This window comes from Tenrec ecaudatus, chromosome 1 (assembly GCF_050624435.1).
Source record: "Tenrec ecaudatus isolate mTenEca1 chromosome 1, mTenEca1.hap1, whole genome shotgun sequence".
In the NCBI taxonomy this organism is placed as follows: Eukaryota; Metazoa; Chordata; class Mammalia; order Afrosoricida; family Tenrecidae; genus Tenrec; species Tenrec ecaudatus.
This window is the reverse complement of record NC_134530.1, coordinates 248,742,362-248,766,602: the sequence shown is the minus strand read 5'-3', so window position 1 is coordinate 248,766,602 and position 24,241 is coordinate 248,742,362. Positions and strand designations below refer to the sequence as shown.

Here is a 24,241-nt window from a genome sequence, read left to right as displayed (position 1 = left end):
GGTCAGGTGTGTGATGTAGTCTTGTGTTTGATCGCCCGCTCTCCAGCACCCTGGTTTCACCTGACGTCCTGGCCTAAGCCACCTCCTGCCTTGGGAGACACAGCTGGGAGCTGTCAGGACTCAGTGGGCCTCGGCTCTACTGACCTCATGTACTCCACTTGGCCTTTCGTTAGGGTCACCCTGTTCTGGATGGAAGATTCTCTTTATTTTTCCCACAATTTAAAAAAATTCAATCATTTTATTGGGGACTTGTACAACTCCTATCACAATCCATATATACATCCACTGTGTCAAGCACATGTGTACACTTGTTGCCAGCATCATTCTCAAAACATCTGCCTTCAACAAGAGCCCCTGGTATCAGCTCCTCATTTCCTCCCTCTCTCCCTGTTCCCCCCTCCCCCATTAACCCTTGACAGTTTATAAATTACCATCTCTTTGTCATATCTTACACTGTCGGACGTCTCCCTTCACTCACCCCTCCGTTGTCCATCCTCCAGGGAGGAGGTTATATGTAGATCCTTGTAATCGGCTTCCACTCTCTACCCACCCCTCCCTCCACCCTCCCGGCATCGCCATTCTCACTACTGATTCCAAAGGGATCATCTGTCCTGGATTCCCTGTACTTCCAGCTCCCAACTGCACCAGTGTACATCCTCTGGTCTAGCCAGATTTGCAAGGTAGACTTGGGATCAGGATAGTGGGGGTGGGGGGAGGAAGCATCTAGGAACCAGAGGAAAGTTATATGCCCCATTGTTGCTACACTGCACCCTGACTGGCTCGTCTCCCCTCACCCCCCACCCCTGTGACCCCTCTGCAATGGAATGTCCATTCGCCCACAGATGGGTCCTGGGTCCCCCATCTGCATTCCCCCCCATTCATAATGCTCCAATTCCTTGTTCATTGACGCCTGATACCTGGAAGATTCTTAAAGGCTTGAAGGGCATGTTTGCTAGGCGGTGGACATCGCATTCATCAGTGCAGGGGAATTCTGACCATCTCAGGGGGCAATCCTTGGGGGGGGCGCTGAAGATGAGAAGAGTCATTACCCTCCTCTCTAATCCTTGATAAGGCAGGGAGGATTTGCACATTCTGACGAGTAATTGGAAAGGTGATTTCTGTAAACAAAATACAAAATAATGAGCACGGAGTCATTTGAGGGCCACTAGGCTAAGCTCCTTCCCGCTGTGAGAGACCCTTTGCTCAGAAGCTTCAGCGGGTTATCGCTCGCTCAGCCTTGCATCTGTTGTGGAAAGGAAACAAGCTTTTGCCGTCCACTCTGGTGAGAAGCTGCCGGCCCGTTTTGGCCACTTCCTGCATGTTCATTAGGAGATGTGACACCCCAGCCACCAAGGGGCTCAACACCTCCTGGAAACACTTTTTGCTTCCTCTGCAAGGTAAGTCTAAGCCATTCTTTGGACATTTGGCCCTGCCTCTTGGTCTTGGGGCTTTGAGGGCTCCCAGTGCGAGCCCCTGGGTAGCTTTCTTAGAGAGCCTTTTTGGAATGTGCGTGTGACCTCAGACAGGTCTGTGGTACAACGTCAGATGCAAAGAAGGATTTGCAATGAGAAGCAATGATCTCCCACCCCCTTCTTCCCCTCTCCAAAGAGCACGTCTTCCTCTTTAATTAATAGTTTGATTGGCATATACTTCAGATGTCATACGATTAAGCATCGAATCGTATTAAGAAGAGGTGTACAATTTCACACTTGATCGTAGTCAAGTTGTGGGGAGCGATACGCAATTTCAGAACATTTTCTTCACGTACTCGTTCGCTCCTCCATTCCCCCATACTCCCTGCTGTGTCCCTTAGTAATTACTGATCCAGTTACTGACTCTAGATTTGCTTACCCTGGATTTCATATACAGAAAATCATATAAAACACAGATGGGAAGTAAACAAACAAGCTACAAAAACCTCATCAATAACTAGACAAAACAGAGAACTCCCCATTGAAAAGAAGGCAGAAAATATTTTTAAAATGTCAAAAGGAGATCAAATGATAAGAATTTAAGCTAACTGCATCTGCCAGGGTTGACTTCACAGTGCTCTGCCTGAGAGCAAGGCTGCTCACCTCCCTCAGCTGTGGTCAGAGGTGACTCGCCGGAGGCTTCATCCATGTGGGGCCTCTACAAACGGATTCTGAGCTTCTGCTGTCACCTGTATTCTTCTGCAAACCAGGTGTTCACAATTTAAGCTCTGATGCCATTCCCTCCTTCAGATTTGGATTTTCTTATTTACAATCCTTGGATCACACAGGCTGGTGTGCTTCTTCCATGTGAACTTAGTTGATGCCTCACATGTCTACTTGTCTGAAGACAAGCCTTTAAGACCCAAGATTCTATTCTTTTTTGTTTGTTTGTTTGTTTTTTAGAACTAGAACAATTAGCAAAGTTTTATTTGCTCATTTTTTGCATTTAAAGTATTCTTCAATAACATCCTTGGCTTGAGATTCTTTGCCATAGTCCTTAACAACCACACAACTGCAACCAACCACTTTCCGGGGTTTTCCTTCTCTATCAGTTTTGCAGAGGCCCACCCACTCTCCTAGTTTCTTGTTGTCATCAACCTTAATGAGGTTGATCTGGTGTTCAGCACATAGGGCCTCCACCAGCTTGACATACATCGGCTCATCACAGTTGGATGCAAGCACACAAAGATGAGCTTGGCGCTTGTCTAAGGCTTTGGCAGCTTCGCGAATTCCACGTGCTAGGCCATCGTGGATGAGGGCGGTCTTCAGCACCTCTTGTAATGCAGTGTTAACATCCATTACACCTCCAGCAGCAATGCCTTCCTCGGCCATGGAGGTAGGTTACAGGTGGGACCGAATCTTGAACACACCGGAGCCTCCGCCTCCGCACAGCTCGGCGGGGACAGGGAAAGAGCAAGATTCTATTCTTATAGCTGGTCACCATCTGGTTTCTGCGCTCCACTTTGCTATGGCACCCATCTCTCCAGGGATCTCTTCATGAGGATGAGTAATCAGCAGGGCCATGTCATAAGAACGAATTGTTCTTAGATTGGGGCTAGAATTAAGTGCAAGCCCCAAATCCATTCATATAGCTATGGTTTATATATGCCTCTGGTTCACTCTCTCATCATTTTATTTGTTCTTTTTCAACTGTTTTAAGGGCATGCAATGCACATATCATACAGTCCAATAGTTCATTCACATCAAGAAGAATTGTCCAGTCATCCCCACAGTCTGTTTTAGAACATTTTCTTCAGTCTTGTACTCATAATTATTAGTTGCCCATCCCCTATCATTATAATTTTATGAAAGAGAACATTAGAAATCAACCCCGGGGCATAAGATAATTCTATCGATAGTGTTATTAATTTAGCCAATGGTGTAGAATTTAAAACACCATTGAGAAAAGGAAATTATACAAGTATAGGCTGGCTTCAGACCATAGTATATGAATTGTTGACTTATACAGATTAAACCTTTAAGTGACTGGATACTGTTTATGCAAACAATGGGGGTTGGTGATAGGGGAAGCTTCCCCTCCCCACCAGTCACTTACTCAGGTAGAAGCGGGCCTGGCAGATTCATATAGGCCATGAAATGGTAGTCTCGGGCTGCCAGTCACTGGACACCTGCAGGAGCACTTTTGATTGTTCATCTCCAAAAACATAAACAATATGCTTGTGCTTCTTTGATTTCTTAAGAATATTTGTTCCCAGCTCAACCTAGGAAGAATTTAGCTTGTTTCTCCCTTGCTTAGCATTCCAAGCCACCTCCAAAATTTTTGATAAATACATTATTTCCCATTCTTTTTGTTGATTTTGCAAATTTGAGCAACGTGCTTAGTCCTTAACACCTTGTACCCTCGGCTTTTGCCAGTGTCTTGTCAGCTACAGCAGACTATGAAGGTCGTCAGTCCTCTCCCACCTTCTTCCCGCGTCCTCCCAGCCGCCAACCTTGATTTCCTGACTGCCTCTGCCAGCCGCCTCTTGATTTTTGCATTTTCAAGTTTGTTGACTTTTACATCCTGTTCCTAAAACTGGAAAACTAATAGCTAATACGTACATTTTTATTAGTATGCTAATACCATTTATTTATTGTAGAGCCAAGATAGTTGCTATTCAAAAAAACCTACTCCTATGCAGTCAATTCTAACTCATAGACAGATGTTAAGATTGCACTTGCTGGTGGGGAAGTCAAATAAATATCAAGATAGAATAGATTGCTTAAACTTAGAGAAGTTATGAAATTAATAGACCTTCTCATCAAACGAAAAGAGAAGGGAAATACGAAGATTTAGTAAATTTTAAACAACAATGAAGAAAATGATAAGAAAACCCACAAACGAAATGAGCTCAACACAGAAAATTATGTGAAACAAAGAAACCAGCAGCAAACTCCCCCTACTACACACACACACACACACACACACACCACAAAGCAAAGTGACGGAAATACATTTATACCTACTGGTAATTAAACTGAATATGCATAGATGATATGCACTAGTCAAGAGGCAGAGGATAGCAGAATGGATAAGAAAATAGAACTCAGTCAATACGCTGTCTACAAGAGACAAACCCTTGGCCAAAGACAAAAATAGGCTAAAAAAATCAAAGAGTGAAAAAAGATATCAAACAAATGATAAAAAAGAGCACATGTGGCAATATTAATTAATGATAAACTAGATTTTAAAAGTAAAAACCAGCACAAGAGACGAGTAAGGATATGATAGGATAAAGGGTCAATTGAATACATGGACATCATCATAATACCTGTACACCCAATCAGTGACTCTCAAAATACATCAAACTCTGAGCACTGCAGACAGAAAGAGACAACTCTACGTCAATAGGCGCAGCCATTTACACAGCACTCTTGGGAAAAGGTGTTCCCATTGTTTTGATCTTCACAGTATTTACTCTGAGAGCCACTTTATGCAGGCTTCACGAGTACTCCAAACTCACAGCCGCCCAGTGGGTTCCAACTCGCCGTGAGCGCGTACAAGAGGGGGTAGTGCCCTGTGGGTTTCCAAGGAGTTGGACTCATGGTGACCCGTGTGTGCAGAGTAGACCCATGTGTGCAGGTTATGACCTTTAAGAAACAGATCGCCAGGCCCATTTTCCAAGATGTGGGGTCAAACTGCCAAGCTTTCAACCGGAAGCTGAGGGGTCAACTACTGGTGCGGCCCACGGATGAGCTGGCCTAAGGGGTGAGTAGAGGAATTGAAACATGAAAATACAATATCACTCACCCTGCAAGAGAGACTGGTCTAATCCATCCCACAAACCCTTTAGGTCCTAAGTTGGCCATCTCTGCCCCATCTCACCACATCCCAGCTGATCCCATTACATCCAGGTTTACCATCTGGAGAGTCCCAATCAGTGCCCTGAGTTTTAAATCCTGGTGCTGACTTGGTTCAGCCATTCTGGTTCAGACATACCCTTGGGATTGAGACTACAGTCCATGGGGCCAATTGGGACAAGAAAGAGGGGAGCACTGAGGGGCAGCAGGCCTGGGGATCTAGACACCATGGGTCATTCTAGGTACCCCAGCATAGAAGGCCAGGAGCAGGAAAGGTCAGGAGCTCAGGGTCAGACCCAACCCATTGTCATCAAGCCAGTTCCTATTCATAGGGACACTGCATAGGGTGCTCGAGACGGTCTAGCATTACAGGCGCAGACAGCCTCGTCGTTCTGATGAGTGGGTGGGCGTCCGATCTTTAACCCACATCACCACCTAGCTCCTTGAGACAGAGTCAAGCTCACTGCCGCTGAGTCTAGGTCAATTCATAGTGAGCCCAGGGCACCGGGTAAAACCGCCCCTAAGCGTTTCAGAGACGAACACTTCATGGGAGTAGAAAGCTGCTCTTTCCCCCGTGGAGCAGCTGGTGGTTTCAAACTGCCGACTGGGCAGGCTCAGTCAGGGGCTAAATTCAAGGAGAACCGAGTCATGGTGAAAGCAGTGTGGCCGGCATGGAGTTCAGGGCTGGATGAGGGAACTGACCTGGAGGGCCAACTCCTAGAATGTACACCTGAGGGTGGGAGTGGCTCTCCTGGGTAAACCGGCTCCTAATCCCAGTGATGTGCTGCTCTGGGCAGCCAGTTCACCTCATCTCCAGTTCATTGATTCAATCAGCATTTAGTGCGTGCCTATTGATCACCAGACACCTTACGGCAGGGCAAACAAAGACAATCTCCCATCCTTAAGGAGCTCATTGTGTAGTAAGCACACCGCTATAAGGGCTGATAAGTGTGGCTGGGCCAAGATAATGCTAATGTGGATTCCCACGGGCCCCCCAGTGAGCAATGTTAGCTGCCTCATCCAGGCGACTTTCATTGGCTGATTTTCAGGCCTCCCGAATCTGTCTTACTCTGGAAGCTCCACTGAAACCATTTCAACTAGAAAGCCTCCACTGACAGGAGGGGGTTAGTGTCTGGGAGTTAGGGGTGTGGGCTGGAAATAAAACCAGGTCTCTTTCATGGAGGATGAGAAAAGGTTCCAGGGCCCAGAGAATGTGCCCAAGGGTGGTAACAGTGTCAATCGCCCTGTCCTCAGGCCACCGAAAAGACACAACATGGTGAGACAGGACGTGTGTGCCTGAGACCCAAGTCCGAAGTCCCCTGGCTTCAGAGGGGCCCCGGGGCCTGCACTCAGACAATGCTGCGGGGGAGCTGGTCAAGCCCACAGAGGCTGGGAGGTGCTGCCTACCTCCCCCTCCGGACGGCTCGCCCAGTCCACTGACCTCGGTGGCCTCCTGTGCTTCATCTCTCACATCTGTAGATGCAGGTGGTGGTAAGAGAGCCTTCCTGGATGGCATGTTTAAATCAACATGTATGAAGCTCTTGGTTTCAAGGACATATGAAGCACTGTGTGCACACACAAACCCCACGGCTGGCTAGTTAGTTGGTTCTGGCTCATGGTGACCCCGTAGGACAGCGGAGACCTGCCCCACCGGACATCCTAGGCTGTCATTATGGAAGGAGTCCCACTGGCCCCGCGGTTTAAGCTCTCAGGGGTCATTCAAATGTTGGCAGTGTGAACCCACCAACTTCCCCTCTGGAGAAAGCTGAGGCTGGCTGCTTCTGTTCAAACGTAAAGCTGGGAAACCCCATGGGGCCCTTCTACTCTGTCCTACACTGTGAGTCGGAACCAGCTCAACGGCAACTTAGAAAAACACAAAAGCCAATCTTTATGGACACAGATTGTCAATTCTTTTTCCCAAGGAAGGAACTGCTGGTGGGGCTCAAATGGCCAGCCTTTCCATTAGCAGCCAAGCCCTCCCCATTGTATCACGGGGCTCAACGAAACAGCACTGACAGACGCCAAGTCTGACAGACGAAGCTGTCAGAAAACTGTGCAGGTACTGTTGTTCATTGCTGCTGAGTCAATTCTGACTCGTGGTGATGCCAGGTGTTTCGGGCACAACTGCCCCAGAGGCTGCGAGGTTTGGGGAGCAGATGGCCAGGGCTGTCTTCTGAGGTGCCTCTGGGTAGGTGCGTACTGCCAACCTTTCAGCTAAGAGTGGAGCACAACACCATGTGTGCCACCCAAGGACACCTGCTCAGGGAGAGGGGCTGGCACCTGGTGAGGACTGTGTGAGATCTCCATGTCCCTTCTTGGCCCCGGGTGCTAAGGAGAGGAAGGGGATGGAAGGGGAGACACTCAAGGGCTGGGCGCTATGGGGAGGACCCCTCTGTTCTTGAGCAAGCTCTCAGCAGCGTCTGCCTGGGCCCAGAAAGGTGTGGGGCGCAGGGATGTGCTTTTGGCTGGCCCTGAGCCTTGGCAGCCAGCTGGGGCAGGGGCACTGCAGACTTGGGGTCACCGTGCTTACATGGGCAGCACTTTCAGGATGCATTTGCTCAATGGTCATCGTCTTTTCTCCAAACACCTGCTAGGAGCCCAGAGCCCTCCCAGATGGAGAAACCGAGGCCAGAGGGGGCTGGCACTTGCCCACAGTTACCACAGCCTCTTCTCACTTCAGGCCCCTCAGGGAAGGGTTCAGGCCATGACTGTGAACGCTGCCCCTTTCTCCTCCCTACTCATCCCACCCACCCACAACCTCAGCGTGGGATGGCGATAACCTTCTGAACTGACTCTCAGCTGACAAGGGCTAGGACATGAGCTTGTCAAAGCCTTTGAAAAATGTTGGGTTTTTTTTTTTTTTAATCAAAACACATTGCTTTTTCTAATCTTTCTATTGCTCATGTAGAAGAATGTGAAGTGACAGAATATTAGTCAGAAGAAAATTTAAATAATCCAGAGATATATCAGGAGCTCTGGTGGCATAGTGGGTTACAATTTGGGTGGTAAACCACAAGGTCAGTGGTTCAAACCGACCAGCAACCACAGGAGGAGCAAGAAGAGGCTTTTGTTCTTGTAAAGATTCACAGCCTTGGAAGCCCGCAGGGGCAGTTCTCTGTGTTACAGCGTTGCTGTGAGTCAGAACCAACCCAATGGCGGTGAGCTTGGTTTTACAAGTAAACCATGCAGGCACCAACTGGTCATCACACAGGACTGCTCCAAAGTAGAAACCTTTACTATACAAGAACTGGTCCAAAATGTGAGCCAATTGTTTCTCCGCATATCCTCCACGTAGGTCTGTGGAATAACTTTCGAATAAGCGTAGAATCTATCCTTCGAGAAAATCTATCACCATGACCCCCTTGGAAATGAACATAACAGTTGTTATAACTTTCTGAGCTGACCTCTCTGCCTTAAATTTACCTGGTCTGGTACAGGGGTCAGCAAACTTCTGAGACAGAAGAGCCAATCCTGTCCCGCACAGCAATGTAAAACATCATTCAAGACCCATGAGTATAGATATTTTTTACAAACAAATTAAGTCACCATTATCTGAAAAATAGCCTTTAAAATGTTTCAAGTTTGCTTCAGTGCCACATTGTGTACCGGAAGAGTCACATATGACTCAAGAACTGTAGTTTGTCAGCTCCCGGGCTAGCAGATGCTCCAGAAGCGATGGTTTTGACGGGATCTTTTTTTAAAGAAACTTTAACGAGACTAAGACAAGCATATTTCTGAGGCAACTTGTCTGCAACCATCCACTGATGACAGAGACATGTGAAAATACATTGCTTGCGATAAACCCATGGATGCATGAACTGGAAGTCTACTCGCAATACTTTTTTACTTACTCTCATATATTGGGATTTTTTCCTCCAATCTGTTCAAAATTAGGAGTTCCTGGCAGGTGCAAACAGTAATGTGCTTGTCTGTGTGTCCATCTCTCTATTCATTGCCCCATGAATTAGCATGCATTTATATATGCACACACACATGATTTAACTACCAATCAAAAGGTCGGTTCTAATGCACCCAGAGATGCCTTAGCAGGAAGCTCTGATTTTCCACTCTGGAAAAACAGGCATCAGAAATTCTCCGTAGCCCAGTTCTAGTCTGACGCACATAGCATTGTCCTGAGCTAGAGTAACGCAACTGCAAGGGTGGTCTTATCTAAAACTAACGTTATGTTGTCCGTGACCTTGACTCCTATCTGTTACTTAATATTACTATAGCATGAAATGAAATATCTATGGCATGGTTTTAAATGACAGCATGAAGTTCTGATACAGTAACAATCATAACCCATATGCAGATCAGAACAAAGTGTACAACGAAGTACAAGTACAGCAGGGTGTCCAACTCAATGGAAACGCGGGCCATTTGGTGCAGCAGGTGAGATTCACGCGGCCACATCACATTGACAAATTCCGTTAGACTTATATTTTGAAGTGAGGACTCAGGCATACGGATAGGATCATTAAAACACTATATTATTTTACCTTAAACTTGCCAGCGCTTTCCTCCTACTAGTTTTCCAATATCTGGATTCAAAGACTGAGAACAGACAACCTTCGTTAAGGCAGATAGATGTTTATCAGTTAATCTTGATCTGTGTGCCGTTTTATTCCATGTCATGGATGAAAATAGTTGCTCACACAACGGCTTCCCTTTAAAAATGTTGACTAGCGCTGCCGCGAGGTATGATTCATAACAGCACAACCCAGAGTGCTCTTTGTAACCTTTTCGCTATTGGGATCTGTTCACGTTACGTGACACTGAGAGTGGCAGACACATCGCTTCCACACAAACGTCGCCGGAACGGAGTCAGCGCGTTTATACACGTCCACAGGCCCCCAGGAAAGGCACTGGGCCACATGCAGACTCGTCTGTCTTCAGTAGTTAATTGTGTGTATAGTATCGCCTCAATCTCCCCTAAGCGCTATTTTCTTCGTAACAATTTTTTCTATTTTCATTTATTTCAGAGCATCGCGGACCACAAACTATTGCCTCTGGGGGCCGCATGTGGCCCGCGGGCCACCAGTTTGACTCCCGTGCTTTACAGGCATCAGTTCTTTGGCTCTTCACCACAAGGCGAAGCCTGTATTCTGAGGATGGTACCGCCTTCATTCCCATTTTACAGATGAGGCATCTGAGCCACCAAACCGAAACCAATCTCACTGCAATCAAATTCATTCGGACTCATTGCGACCCTGTAGGACAGGGCAGAACTGCTTCCTGTGAGTCCCTGAGGCTGACTCTTCGTGGGAGTAAAAGGTCCTGGCTCTGTCCCGTGGACCTGTGGCTAGCGGCCCAATGCACCAGCACTTCGCAACCAGACACGCGGTGGTGAAACGCTGGCTAGCGAGGGTCGATGGGGGGCAGGCCTGCTGCAGAGGGAGGGGAAGCCAAGGGGCACAGCGCGGAGCACTGTGAGAGAAGGAAAGTGTGTGTTGTGGCGTTTGCGGTCTGATGGGCTGACATTTAAATGGCACCTGGAGACAGTGGGAGTCAGCCGGGCAGAGAGCAGGGGCTGGTTGTCCCCACCCCTTACTTGAATCTGGGTGACACCCCAGGAGGCAGCCAGATTTCCAATGATTAGTTTGAAACTTTAAAAGGGGGGAAAGGAACAATTCTTGATGTGGTCGAATGACTGAATGGTATGATGTGGGAATTACATGCCAATCAATCTGTTAAAAATAAAATCTCCAAAGGGAAAAATAAAGTGAATTAACCCAGTACTCGGCAACTTTCACTTGCTTTCATTCCCTCACAGCTAGCTAACGCTCTTCCGCATGGTTAGCAGATCTGCTGCTGCTGCTGTGCAGAGCTACGGAAACAGGGTGACACACAGAGATCCTGGCGACAACGGGGAGAAACACGCCCATTCCTGTCCTGCCGCCACAGCGGTCCCTGTGGTTGAGCCCATGGCTTGCTGCCCTGTGTCAGCCCGTCTCGCCGAGGAGAGTGCCCTTTTTCAGGAAGAACCTCTTGGTCCGCGGAGCAGGCTCTCCTGTCTTCCTACACCCTTCGATGCCTGTGTTTCTTCCCAGAGCAGCCAGCTCTTCCTTGCTGTGGGCACCTGCATGGAAGCAGACGGCGAGGCTGTCCTCCCACACACTAGCTGGCAGCTCCCACCACCAACCTCCTGGCTCGCAGCCAATGCCCATAAGGATCTCTCTCCCAGCCACCAAGTCAATACTGATCTAAGGGAGCCTGGTGGCATCGTGGTTACTGGTTGGACTTCGATTCGCAAGATCCGCAGTTCACATGGCCTGCTGCTCCTGGGAAGGAAGACGGGCTTTCTACTCCCACCGGCAGTTCTAGTCTCAGAAGCTCACAGGGCCAGTTCTGCTCGATCCCAGAGGGTCCTTGTAAGAGCGTAGTCCATAAGGATTACAGGCGAGGAAGGGCGGTCTACTCTGCCTATGAAGTGCCCTGGATTACACGGCACACGCTAACAGATCGCCGTGTCGTCTCCTCTGCAGACGATTCAGTTCGTAGCTGAGTGCTTAATCATTGCACCAGCAGGCAGGCACTGCGAGGCAGGAGACCTGCTCAGGGGCTTGGTCCTACATGGCCGTGTCTGCCCGGTGAAGGGGCTTGGACTGTCGGGGAAGGTCGGGCATTTCGAGCCAGGAAGTGCCGGGAACCAATTTTCTTGTAGGAAGCTTACTTTGGCAGCAGATTGACACTTGAGTGAGTTTGATACCAAATGCAAAGAACCTGGTGAGACTGCAACAAAGCACATGTTTTAAAGCTTCCAGACATAATCCGTTTCACCTGTTCCATTCGTCGGCTGTACAGAGTTGCTATGTGCAGGAACCCACTTTTTGACCCCTAGCATCATCAACAATGAATCCAAGAGGGAAAAGGCGAAGGGGAACTACACCCGGATCAAGCCTCCGGTGAATCCGCTCTGACCAGAGACCAAGGATGTGCACAGGCTTGCTATCAGGCAGCGTGCACTGGGGAGGGATGGTTGCCGAAGCAGTGAGGGTCAAATTGAACCCCTTGTTATCGGATCTCCCTTTTGACCCATTTAAATTGTGGTCTAGTTTTTATATGTTCTACTTTATTTTTTATTAAGGTGTTTCTGTCTTACCGTGTCACGGTTGTTAGTGTTTGGGTAGGTTTTTCTGCGCATGAACTCCAGGACAGGTAACCCTACAGGGACAGGAACTGGACTAACGGTTTCATGAGGGTACGGCAGGGCGCTGAGGGGAAATGGGGAGCTAGTAACAGTGCGGGCAAGAAAGAAGAAAACGTTCTGAAATGGATGTGCTGGTGATTATGCAACTCTTCTTGATGTGATTAAACTATTGAATTGCATTGACGTGTGAATTGTATGCCAACAGAACTGTTTTTAAAAAAGAAAGAGATTTAGCTCTTCAAGAATGGTACACTAATAAACTGATCATAGCAAACTTCAGGAGGTGTCACCAGCCTGGGTTTTGTCACCGATCTGATGGCTCCCTTATCATAGTAATAATGTCATCATAAGAAGCATCACTAATATTAACTGAGCACGCACAGTGTGCCACCACTGTGTGTGTGTCCTGTACATTTTCTCCCAGTCCACATTGCTCTGCCGCACTTACAGACAGGGAAACGTGCTAAGGAAGGCCAGGTGACAGCTCTCGCTGATCCCTAGCAGGCTGGGTCTCCCCATGCTCTGCGGCCCACAGGACCCACAGTCCCCGACACTTACCAGAAATGCACTGTGCTGAGCTGGTGCTGTACTGGGAGGGATGCCCATGGACCTCTCTTTGTAATGCTGTGAGGGGGTGCCATCCACCGGCATGTTTTCATAATGACCATAATGGACATATAATGACACATAATGACCGCCTGCGGCGGGTGGGTTGGGTTCAAAGGTTAGGGAAGGCTTTTATAGAGGAAGTGAAATCGCTGCCAAGGTTTGCCAAATGAGAACTATTTTGAAGGTAAAGAAGAAAGGACGAGTATTTTTGTAGAGGGTAAAAGGAGCATGTAGGAGCATGTAGATGATGATCCAGGGATCTGCGCCAAAGGCTGCCGGGGCGGGGGAGGTGGGGAGGGTGTGGGGAGTGGAAAGCCAGGCCGGGCCCTGGAGAAGACAGCTTCTACGCAGGGTGTAAGGAGGAAGGAGCTAGGGGAGCAATCTCTAAGTTGCTCTGCCTGCCCCCACCCTCCTAATTCCAATGCCCAGGGGTCATCTCTAAATGACGCCCCTCCAATTTGAAGATGAATAGTCCTTTATGGCAGCCCAGTGTCAAGAGAAACGGCTTCCTCCGTCTTGTCCGGCTGCCTCTGTCCGGAGCCTTTCATATTTGCGGCGCCGCAGGGTGTCATTCTGTGCCTCCGCTGGGCCCCCTTGGACTTGGTCTGAGGAGCAAATGTCCCCTTCGAACCCTTCCCACCTCCATCCCGGGTGTGCTTCAGGAAGGACAACGGTCCCTTAAGTGAGCGACCGGAAACTGCTTGGCACCTGTGGCATGTGTCGCACCTGTCACAGCTTAGGCACTAGAACTTCCTCCGTGAAGCCATGATGTATTCCGAGGAAGTGCAACGTGAAGACCATTCTCTGTGGGCACAGCCATGACAGGCCAGGGCTTGCTCAGATGGCTGGGGCTGACTCCGAATGAGCGCCTTCTGGATCAGGGCTCTCGAATGTCAAAAAAAACTCACTGCCAGGGAGTCGATGCCGACTCATAGCAACCTGATGTATAAGCTGTGGGAAGATACACAAGATGTTTCAGGCAGGAGGGAGGGAGGAAAGAGAGAAACTTAAAGGAAAGTGGAAAGAATAACATTAGGACCTAAACCAAAACCAATCTCTGCCATGGAGTCAATTCTGCCATGTGGTGATCTGATAGGGCAGGTTAGAACTGCCCCTGTGGGTTTCAGAAACTGAGTTTTATGGGAGTAGGAAGCCTTGTCTATCTCCCGAGGAGTAGCTGGTGGTTTTGAACTGCTGACCTTGATGTTAGCCGGCCCACCACATAACCACTATACCACCAGGGTTCCTGTTATGGTCTACGGAATGTTAGCTCAGGAGGGCTGAATAGTATGATGACTGATAGATGACGCGATTAGGAACGGAATATTTATGGAGGGAAACAGTGTTCACCTGTTCTTACTTTGAAATCTACTGGGACAGTCTCCAGAAAGCCACAGGGAAAACCTTCCCGTCCCCCTCCCTCCCCCTCTTCTTTTTCTGGCCATTTTCTTTCTTCTCCCCAGAGAGTAATGCAGCTGAGGATATTAATGGTAGAATGGAATTTTTTTTTAAGCGAAATCTCCCAGCAAACCTCTTCGTGTCCATATTTCCCGGCCCCACACCGCAGGGTTTCTTAAACCAAGTGATAGCCAGGCCCCAGGGAGCTGCCCTCCCGGGGATTCAGCAGGGCCTCAAAGGGCCCAAGAATCTGCTTCTTGGGGTGATTCTGTGAAGAAACCACTGCCCCAGGAGCCTTCTCGAGAAGCCCCTCTGTGGAACAAGCCCAGACCTTGTGAGATGTGGAGGCCCTGGGACAGGGGGCTTGAGGAAAAGCTCTCTGAAAGGTGGAGAGGTAGGAGAAGCTCACCCGCCAAAGCTCCGCGCAGCCGGGAGAACAGTGCTGAGGGGCAAAGTGAGCTGAGAAGTTTTGAGTGATTTATCCAAAAACCATCTGGGTGGGAGGAGATTTGGGACTTCAGGATCTGGCATAGTGGATTACGCATGGGGCTGCTAACTGCAAAGTCAGTCTTAGAATGTAATTGTGCTAGGATTAAGAGGAGGGAGGGCCCCTGGTGGTGTAGGGAGGTACACATTGGGCTGCTAGCCCCAAAGGTCAGCAGTTTGAACCTACCAGCGGCTCTGTGCGGGAGAGATGGGGATTCACAGCCTCAGAAACCCAGAGTTCTGCCCGGTCCTACAGGGTGCCTATGCGTCAAACCAAGTGTGCATGCCTAATATTTGCATTTTGGTTCAGATTTCCAACATTACCCTTCGAGCAGTCACCCAACATCTGAAAGGAAATCAATTCTCATGCTGACTCACAGCGATCCCCTGGGGGCCTCTGAGACTGTAACTGTTTGCGGAAGTAGAAAGTCCACTCTTTCTCCCTCGGAGCTGCTGGTGGTTTCGAACTGCCAACTGTGCTGTTCACAACCCAACGTAACCGATACAGCACCAGGACTCCTTCATAAAAGGAAAACTGATCCCCAAATTTTAACCCCTCAGGCAGGCCCATCCATCCAGTCTGGCCGGCTCCCGCTCAGTTAAGCCGGGGCGAGGTCTGACTCAGACCCTTCTGCAGAGGGATTGAGTTGACCCCCTGCTTTAAATGACTTCCTCCCAGAAGAGGCTAGCTTTCCCGACCTGACCTGACCCCACGAACTGCCTGCCCGCCCGAGCTTGACCCACAGACTGGGAGAGGCCGGTTTCCTTCCTCTGCATGACAAAGGGCGACAGCCCTCCCTCAGGCCACTCATCAGGCCATTGTAAAAGGCCTCCCAATCCACATTCACTTTCTTCTTTTGGCCACGAGCTAATTGCTCAATTATTTTATATCCCCAGCAAAACGCTTCAACTCGCCTGGAATCCACATTCCAGACAGGGCCTGTGTCTTGGGAAGCCTCCTGAGTCTGGGATATTTGCCTTCCGTCTGTCTGCTCCTCTGCCTACCCCCCCACTCCCATCCCCTCCCCGCAGTCACCAACTGCTGGATTCTGGAAGGCGCCCTGCCAGCCCAGGTTGAGGGCTGGCCCCAGGTTTCCAGAGCCCAGGGCAGGACTGTGATGAGAAAAACTGAGGGTAAGATTTGCAGCGAGATAAAGACCAGGCTTTGGACTCTTGTAAAGATTTAAGGCCGCTCTCCTCTGTCTCACGGGGCTGCTGTGAGTCAGAATCGACTTTCCCAGCCCCGAAACCCCGATGGAGGGCCTCTCTGAGCTGGACCGGCCTCGGCGGCAGTGGGTTGTTGGTGAACTTTGATTTGGTCGCTGAGTGTTTGGCAGGCAGCAGCCCTGGGCTCTGCGACCAGGTAGACGGACACAGTGCTGCAGCCAGGAGAATCATTGTGTGGATGCTGCAGGACCCTGCGGGCCTTCTTTCTGCGGTGCACGGGCTCCTTGCTGTGAGTCAAAACCGACGCAGCAGCCCCTGAGAACAAAGGGGGCTTAGAGACGTTGCCATTTCTCTGAGCCTCAACTGTCTGACTCTGGAAAGTTGAAGGGGAGGGGAGGAGAGGGGCGACTCATGGGGTTCTGCTCTGATCGCCAGGCAGACAAGCAAGGGAAGAGGAAGACTCAGACCACAATCGGTGGACTGAGAAAATCTGAGTGGACTGAGTCCACCACTCTGGTGGACTTAGAAAATCAAGCAAAGCAGGGACCCGCCAATTTCATGTATTCCCCAGGAAAAAAAGGTTTTCATTAATTAACTGATGGATCATGACAGGTGCCAGAGGGGCTCCTGGCCACACGGAGGGTTCCCTGAAGGCCTAGGTAGAGAAAACCTCGAGGGTGTCCTATGGGCATTCGCTGGCCACCAGGGGCCTGGGGCCCTCTTGCCCTGTGACAGTAGTTCCCTGCTGGACCCAGCACCAGGGCCAGCAGCCTCCTGAGACCTCAGTGTGGGCCTCAGCTGCAGGGAGCTCCCCAGGCTCTGGCTGCTCAGGAGTTAGGGAGGGGCTGTGGCTTTGGAGGGCTGTCTACCTTGAACATCCTTGGCACCTACCTGGCCGTGATAAGCCATGGGGTTCCCTTGGGCCCAAGGCCAGGGCTGGCCAGTGATTGCAGATTTATGGAGCAACAGCCCAGAGCTGCTGCCAGGGACGAAGGGCCACTGGCCTGGGGTTGCTGTAAATGTGCTGCATCTGCACCTTTTGGCCTGGCTTAAGACCCAAATGTTTGCACCAAGCGTGTCCTCTGCCTGTTAATCACTTGCAAAGAAAGGCAACAGATATTCTTTTGAAGAAAGTTACACTTGTCACAGAGAGAGCAGGAAGGCCTGTTTGTGCTTGACGCAGAGGGGGGCCTTATAGTCTGGGGGGGGGGGCGGTCAAGCTATGTGGGACACAAGCTGCAAAATGGGATTTGCAGTCGTCCTTGTGAATGACGCAAGTTATATGGAAATAGGGAGGGGAGGGGCCAGGGAAGGAGAGCGGAGAAGCTGAGACCGGCTTTGCTTCCCCTAAGTCTAACTCTGAGGATTTCCTTCTCTGATTCTTTTTTTTTTTATCGTTTTATTGAGGGCTCGTATAACTCTTATTACAATCCATACATCCATCCACTGTGTCAAGCACATTTATACATTTGTTGCCATCATCATTCTCAAAACATTTGCTCTCTACTTGAGTCCTTGGTAGCAGCTCCTCATTTTTCCCCTCCCTCCTCTGCTTCCTGGGCCCCTCACTTTCACCAATCCTGGCTCTGACTCTGGCTCTGGGCCTCTAGCACCCACTAGCTGCACCTTTAAGAGTGACTAGATTGGAAGCACTCAGAAAGTCCATTAGCATTATCAGCCATTATGCTTCTTATCGATGTGATGATTACTCCTCCCCTCCCTTGCATTCTAAGCTCCGTCCTCCTCCTCCTAACTGAAGACACTCTAACTGCCCCCTAGAACGATGGTCGCTGCCATTGGGGATACATGCCACCCTTCTCTGCCTGAGTAGGGACTTCCGTAGGAGGATACAGTGATGCTTCTATGGTGAGGCTGGTGGGTTCAAACTGCTGACCTGGTTGTTAGCAGCCCAACAGGGAACTCACGAAGCCCCCAGGGCTTCTGATACACAGTAAACACTCAAGAAATGATGGAGACTGTTGGTGCTGATCTTATTATAGGGGCACCGCCCCTGCCCCTCTCAGAGTGCAAGGACCAGCAATGACACAAACCTAGTGTGCCAGGCCCTTTCCTGAGGAGAAAATCCGAGACGTCAAGTCACTTGCCTGAAGCCCAAGAGCAGGACCCATACAAGAGCTCAAGTCTGGACTGCGAGGACAGGATGACCTTTCCAGGCATTTGGGGGGCAGAGGGGGGTTCCGGGGCTCCCACCCCCTTGTCGCCGGGGTCTATGGCTTGGACAGTAAACGACTCTGGGAAGTACTGCTTTCTAGGTTCCTGCCCTTAGTTCTGTTTCTCTGAAGGACCAGGTTCAAGCTCAGCGTTGCTGGTGAGAGGCCAGGTGGCTAAGCTTGTGAGCAAAGCCTCGCTGGGACAATTCAGCTGCCTGAAGCAGGGACTTGGTCGTTATGGTCCCATGGTTGCTAACACCGTGGCAGAAGTTGCTTTTTCTGGAGCGGCTAGGGAGCGTGGATTTTCAAGGTTTCTGGTCGTAGGGCAGACGAGGACTGTGACTCAACTTGGAGGGTCTCTGAGAATAAGTCTAGACCGGGAAATGCCCCCCAAACCCCACCCCAGGAAAGAGATTTAGTATAAAAGGCTAATGAAACTTTTTCATAGATTGGACTAGGGTAGGGTCAGGGACACTCGAAAGGGACTAAAGTTACTATGGACGATTGGGGACAGCAGCAGCGGCCAGTGTGACTTGCAGACAGTCCTTTGTGCCCTTTCCAGACAGCCCCCTCCTCCAGGCTCAGGGACCTGTCTGGCTGCTGAGCCCCCAGGAGGTCCAAGGGGTGTGCCCTGCCTCCCTCCCTCCTCCCGCCCATCCCACCCCAGGCCCAGCCCAGGGCTCCTATAAAGCTAGCCCAGCCTGGTTCTCAGCACACCCGCTGGGTCTCAAGTCCCTCCTGGACCCTCTGCCAGAGCACAAGGTCTCTGTGCCCGGCTCCCTCGAGCAGTAGCATGTGGTTGCTGTGCCTCTGCTGGGCAGTGTGGGCGCTGCCCCTGACCAGCCCCGCAGCCGCCCTGAGCGAGGAGCAGATCCGGGACAGCCTGCTGCAGCAGCTGCACCTCAGCGAGGTGCCTGTGCTGGACAAGGCGGCCGTGGAGGAGCTGGTCATCCCTGCCCACGTCAGGGCCCAGTACGTGTCCCTGCTGCAGCGCAGCCACAGGGTCCTCTCTCGAGGGAAGAGGTTCAGCCAGAAATTCCAAGGTGAGGACTCCTTCCGTGCCATTCCTGGGCTGGGAGGGTGGGGGTTGGGTGTAAGGGTGGGGTGTCTGCTCTGCTGGTGTCAAAGGGACTCTGACTGGGGCTCTGTGGGTGGGCTGCCAGGAACTAGGGGTCCTGATCCAGAGGTTGGTGAGGAGGGAGCATGGGAGTTTTGGGGTCCTGGTCTCTATACACTGGGGGCCCCACCCATCAGGTCCCAAGGAGGTGTGGCAGACTAGGGCCAATGTCCAAGCCAGGACAAGAGGGAAAAGGACAGGAAAGCAGAACCTTTCTGAGTGGCTGGGTGTGGCAAGGCCCCAGGCTATCAAAATATGGGCAAGTCTAGACGACTTGGATTCCATTTCACACTGCCACTAACGGGAAATGTGGTAGAACTCTGGCCTTCCAGGAAGGAGCTGTGGGTGCAATCCCAACCAACACACCTCAGTCCATCAGGGGTGCCTTGTGTGTTGCTGTGAAGCTGAACAGGCTTCAGCAGAGCTTCCAGACGCAGGGAGACCAGGAAGGCAGGCCTGGGGATGACTTCTGAAAAGCAGTCAGTGAAAACTGTCCCAGCCATCTGATGATGAGCACAGGGTCGCCAGGAGATGGGGCTCAAACGCTTAGAAAGTATTTTCAAATCTCTGAACCTGTTTGCCCATCTGGGGAAAAAATGGTCTGACTGTCTTGTCTACTTCCTAGCATTCAAGGGAGTCAATGACCACAGATAAGCCTCTTTCTGTGTAGCTGAAAGGCATGACCTGTTTGAGTCAGCTATTAGGGATGCAGTGACCTGGGGTCATCTTCTCAGTGCCCCCAGAGGTACCAGATTTCCTGAGGTAACCCTCCTACAGGGATGCAATTGTTATTAAAAGCCTCCAAGTTCCAAGGAAGACTTTTAGCTCTATAATGCCGAGGGACGTTTTCGCAACATTTAATTAAATGTATATATTGATAACTATGAAAGTAAAGAATTTAAAAAAGAATAAAAACAAAAAAATTTTCCTGAAATTAAAAATTCAGGCATTATTTAGGTAACTGATGGCCTGGGTGTACAAACTGTTCTCTTTGGCCAGCTGAGCGGTTAGAGGTTTTACTTTGGGCTGCAACCTGCAGGTCAGCAGTTCAAAACCACCAGCCGCTTCTCAGAAGAAAGACCAGGCTTTCTATTCCTGTGAAGAATTAGTCTCAGAAACTACATGTTTCGACATCCATAGGATGGCTATGAGTTGGAATTGACAAGACGGCAGTGAGTTTGATTTGGGGATTTTTTGAGAGGTCCCCAGGCATTTGCTTCTGATAGAGCAGCCATTGATCAACTCACAGTCCTGTGACACTCAGGGGATGCCAGGGAAGCTGGGACCCCTTGCTGGAGTGACCTCAAGAGGTGCTGGTCTCTGCCAGCCGGGCTAGCGGCCCCATCCCTGGCCCTGCCACCCCCAGGGCTCGCTCCCCAGTCCCTAGAGAGGCCCCACTGACCGTGCTGGTGTTCCAGAGGTGACCGGCAGGCTCCTGGCGTCTGAGGCCTCCCGGGACCTGCTGGTGTTCGGCATGGAGCAGCGGCTGCCGCCCGACAGTGAGCTGGTGCAGGCGGTGCTGCGGCTCTTCCAGGAGCCGGTCCCCAGGACGGCGCTCCACAGGCAGGAGCGGCTCTTCCCGCGCAGCGCCCGGGCCCGGGTCAGCGTCGAGTGGCTGCGCGTGCGCGACGATGGCGCCAACCGCACGTCGCTCATCGACTCCAGGTGGGGACCCTGCGCCGCGCGGGAGGGGTGGCCATGGGCATTGGGGGCAGCAGGGGGGGGGGAACCATGGGCTGGACAGCGGGGAGGCTCTGGGGCCCGCTGTGAGCGCCACGCCCCCGCTCCACCCTAGGCTGGTGTCCCTCCACGACAGCGGCTGGAAGGCCTTCGACGTGACCGAGGCGGTGAGCCTCTGGCAGCAGCTGAGCCGCCCGCGACAGCCGCTGCTGCTGCAGGTGTCGGTGCAGCGCGAGCACCTGGGCCCGCTGGCCTCGGACGCGCACAGGCTGGTGCGCTTCGCCTCGCAGGCGGCGGGGGGCTCGGGGCCGCGTGAGCCCCAGCTGGAGCTGCACACCCTGGACCTCAAGGCCTACGGGTAGGAGCCCCCCCCCGCCCCGGAGACCCCAATTGCCCGCCTGACCGAGAGGGACACTTCTCTCGGAAAGGGCAATGCCTTGGCTTGCTGAAAAGTGGACGCGTGGGAGTGAGACGAGATCGACCACATTCTGATTTCAACTCTCGGGAGTTGCTGTTAGTTATGTTTGGGCTTTGACCACAAGGGCAGCAGTTGGAAACCACCAGTGACCCCTTCGGGAGAAAGACGAGGCTGGCTGCTCTTGCGGAGAATGACGGTCTCCGAAACTTCTAAGAGCAGGTCTGTCCTGCCAGACCGGGTCGCTAAGAGTCTGCATGGACTCAATGGACGTGATTCCCCCTCCCCCTCCCCCTCCATGTCTGGGACATTCATTCATGCTGTGGGTTACATGTGGAGCTGCTGCCACCAGTCGCTCCCTGGAAGAAAGATGAGACTTTCCACTCTGGTAGAGTTACAGTCTGGGGCACTGACCCACTGGGGCAGTTCTGCTCCGTCCTACCAGGGTAGTTAGAATCCGCACGAGGCTCTGATTTTGAGTATCAAATATCGAGCTCTTAAAACATGATGAGAGGCGGATCATAACCCCCATGCCAGACGTCTGCCCTGCCTCACCTGGGCCTCCTGCCCTCAGCCCTCCCAACTGACCGCTGGCCCCACTTCTTCTCCTCCCTGCAGGGCTCAGGGGGACTGCGAAGCTGAGGCACCAGCCACCCAGGGCACCCGTTGCTGCCGCCAGGAGCTGTACATCGACCTGCAGGGGATGAAGTGGGCCGAGAACTGGGTCCTGGAGCCCCCGGGCTTCCTGGCCTACGAGTGCGTGGGCTCGTGCCAGCAGTCCCAGGAGTCCCTGCCCTTCCAGTGGCCGTTTCTGGGGCCGCGGCAGTGCATTGCTTCGGAGACGGCCTCGCTGCCGCTGATTGTCAGCATCCAGGAGGGAGGCAGGGCCAGGCCCCACGTGGTGAGCCTGCCCAACATGAGGGTACAGAAGTGCAGCTGCGCCTCGGACGGGGCGCCCGTGCCCAGGGAGCTGGAGCCGTAGGTGCCCCGTGTAGCCTCTGACGAGTGCCGAGGCAGGTCTGACTGTAGGCCTGAATTTTGTACTTAGCAAGCTATCACTCCCGTCCCTATGTCGTGCACCTATTTTATCTCTGCCCGGTTTTCTCCCATTTCCCAGCCTTGCTGTGCACCTGTCCTAAGCACTTACATGAGTAGATACCGCAATTGGGGTTTGCTGAGCCTCTGGTAAGAAATCCTGGCTGGCTTCTCCGAGGATATAACAGCGCAATGGACGGATTGTCGCCTGGGAATCTAGTTTCTGCCAACTCCCGCCTGAGGGTTCTAGGATGAGAACTAGGGAAAGACAAGTGTTTATTACACGATTAACTAAAACAACAACACGAAAAACCTTTCACTTCTCCTCAAAAGAGAGGCTATTGAAAAACACCCCTGGTCTCTGGAAATAGCAACCCTGTCTAGACTTTGTAAACATACCCACTTCCTGCTCCCCTGCGGAGCTGCCAGGTGGGAGGAAGGCTGCACCCCTTGGGCAGTGCAGGCGTGGGGGCGGGGAGGGGGGGATCTGGACGCCTGGTTTGGGGATCTGTCGGGGCCTCTGGCTGTGACCTCAAGCACACACAGGAGACTTTGGGCAAGGGGCCCTTTGTTTTGTTTTTCTAACACGTCCTTTTAAAAAGGAGTTGCGCCTCTGTCCTGGTTTAAGACTGTCCCTACTTTTGAGAATGAGTATTGTTTTTGCATATTTAGGTTATTTCCCCATTGTTTTTAACAGTGTATCACCCAAATCCACGTGTTTACATGGTCTTATTTAGCAAAACCACACTTGTATGTAGATGATTTGCTGAAATAAAAGTGGTTTCACTGTCTATTTAATTTCTAGCACCCTTTACATAAAAGGGCCCTTGTGAGGCAAAGGTTAAGTCCTTGGCTGCTAGCCAAAAGGGGGATGGCCAGAGCTCACCCAGTAGCGCCTTGGGGGAGAGAGCTGTTGATCTTCTGTGAAGGATTACAGTCAAACCCTATAGCAGTGGTTCTCAATTGAGAACTTTGGGGGTCAAATGACCCTTTTACAGGGGTCCCCTAAGACCATCAGAAAACATTTCTGATGGTCTTAGGAACCAAGACACGGCTCCTCTATCCGTCTCCAGGCGGGTCCGCCCACATGCAGATACGCCCACATACAAGAACCAGCGTGAAGGCTGTTACACATGCTTTAAGACAATTTCATTTATTTGTATTTAGAAATAAATATTTCACAATATACAATTACATATAGTTTTGTGATTAATCACTATGCTTTAAGTTCAATTTGTAGCAATGAAAATACATGCTGCATATCAGATATTTATGACAATTCATAACAGTAGCAAAATGACAGTTATGAAATAGCAATGAAAATGATTTTATGGTTTGGGGAGGGGTCACCACAACATGAGGAACTGTATTAAAGGGTCACGGCATGAGGAAGGTTGAGAACCACTGCCTTATAGGAATCATCTCTGCACATAAGGCTGCTCTTTGTGGGAACTGAGTAGACGGCATTCAACAACTACATACACAGGTGTGTAGTTAAATGATTGGCTCAAATCCACTCAGCTGTGCCTTGGAAGAAAAGCTTAGTGACCTAAACCTGAAGATCATAACCACTGACAATACTGTGGAGCAGGGTTCTGTTCCTGGCATGGGGTCACCCCGTCTTAGGCATCTGGTTGTAGACGGGGAAGGGTACAATAGTGAAGCATAAAAGAGCAGTGGTCGGGAGCCTCCATTCTCTGGGGGTGCTGAAGACTAGAATAAGGACATGTAGGGTTTCAT

At 50.9% G+C, this 24,241-nt stretch overlaps 2 protein-coding genes across 2 annotated transcripts; one reads left to right on the top strand and one right to left on the bottom strand.

Annotated features, from left to right (window-relative positions):
• Positions 1 to 2,395: 2,395 nt before the first annotated feature.
• Positions 2,396 to 2,819, bottom strand: LOC142437412 (small ribosomal subunit protein eS12-like). The gene has a single exon (XM_075540590.1). It carries the CDS (start codon positions 2,802 to 2,804, stop codon positions 2,406 to 2,408), a length of 399 nt encoding a protein of 132 aa, XP_075396705.1. The 5' UTR covers positions 2,805 to 2,819; the 3' UTR covers positions 2,396 to 2,405.
• A 14,533-nt stretch (positions 2,820 to 17,352) lies between these two features.
• On the top strand, positions 17,353 to 22,968 carry LOC142437411 (left-right determination factor 2-like). The gene is made up of 4 exons (XM_075540589.1): positions 17,353 to 19,297; positions 20,790 to 21,036; positions 21,167 to 21,409; positions 22,085 to 22,968. The coding sequence occupies exons 1-4, from the start codon at positions 19,048 to 19,050 to the stop codon at positions 22,446 to 22,448; spliced, it is 1,104 nt and encodes a 367-aa protein (XP_075396704.1). The 5' UTR covers positions 17,353 to 19,047; the 3' UTR covers positions 22,449 to 22,968.
• Positions 22,969 to 24,241: the final 1,273 nt, after the last annotated feature.

Bases quoted from the DNA above. Each gene is read 5' to 3' on its own strand.
- LOC142437412 (XM_075540590.1), bottom strand. From the start codon at position 2,804: ATGGCCGAGGAAGGCATTGCTGCTGGAGGTGTAATGGATGTTAACACT.
- LOC142437411 (XM_075540589.1), top strand. From the start codon at position 19,048: ATGTGGTTGCTGTGCCTCTGCTGGGCAGTGTGGGCGCTGCCCCTGACC. The intron at 19,298-20,789 runs GTGAGGACTCCT...CTGGTGTTCCAG, and splicing joins GTTCAGCCAGAAATTCCAAG to AGGTGACCGGCAGGCTCCTG. The intron at 21,037-21,166 runs GTGGGGACCCTG...GCTCCACCCTAG, and splicing joins ACGTCGCTCATCGACTCCAG to GCTGGTGTCCCTCCACGACA.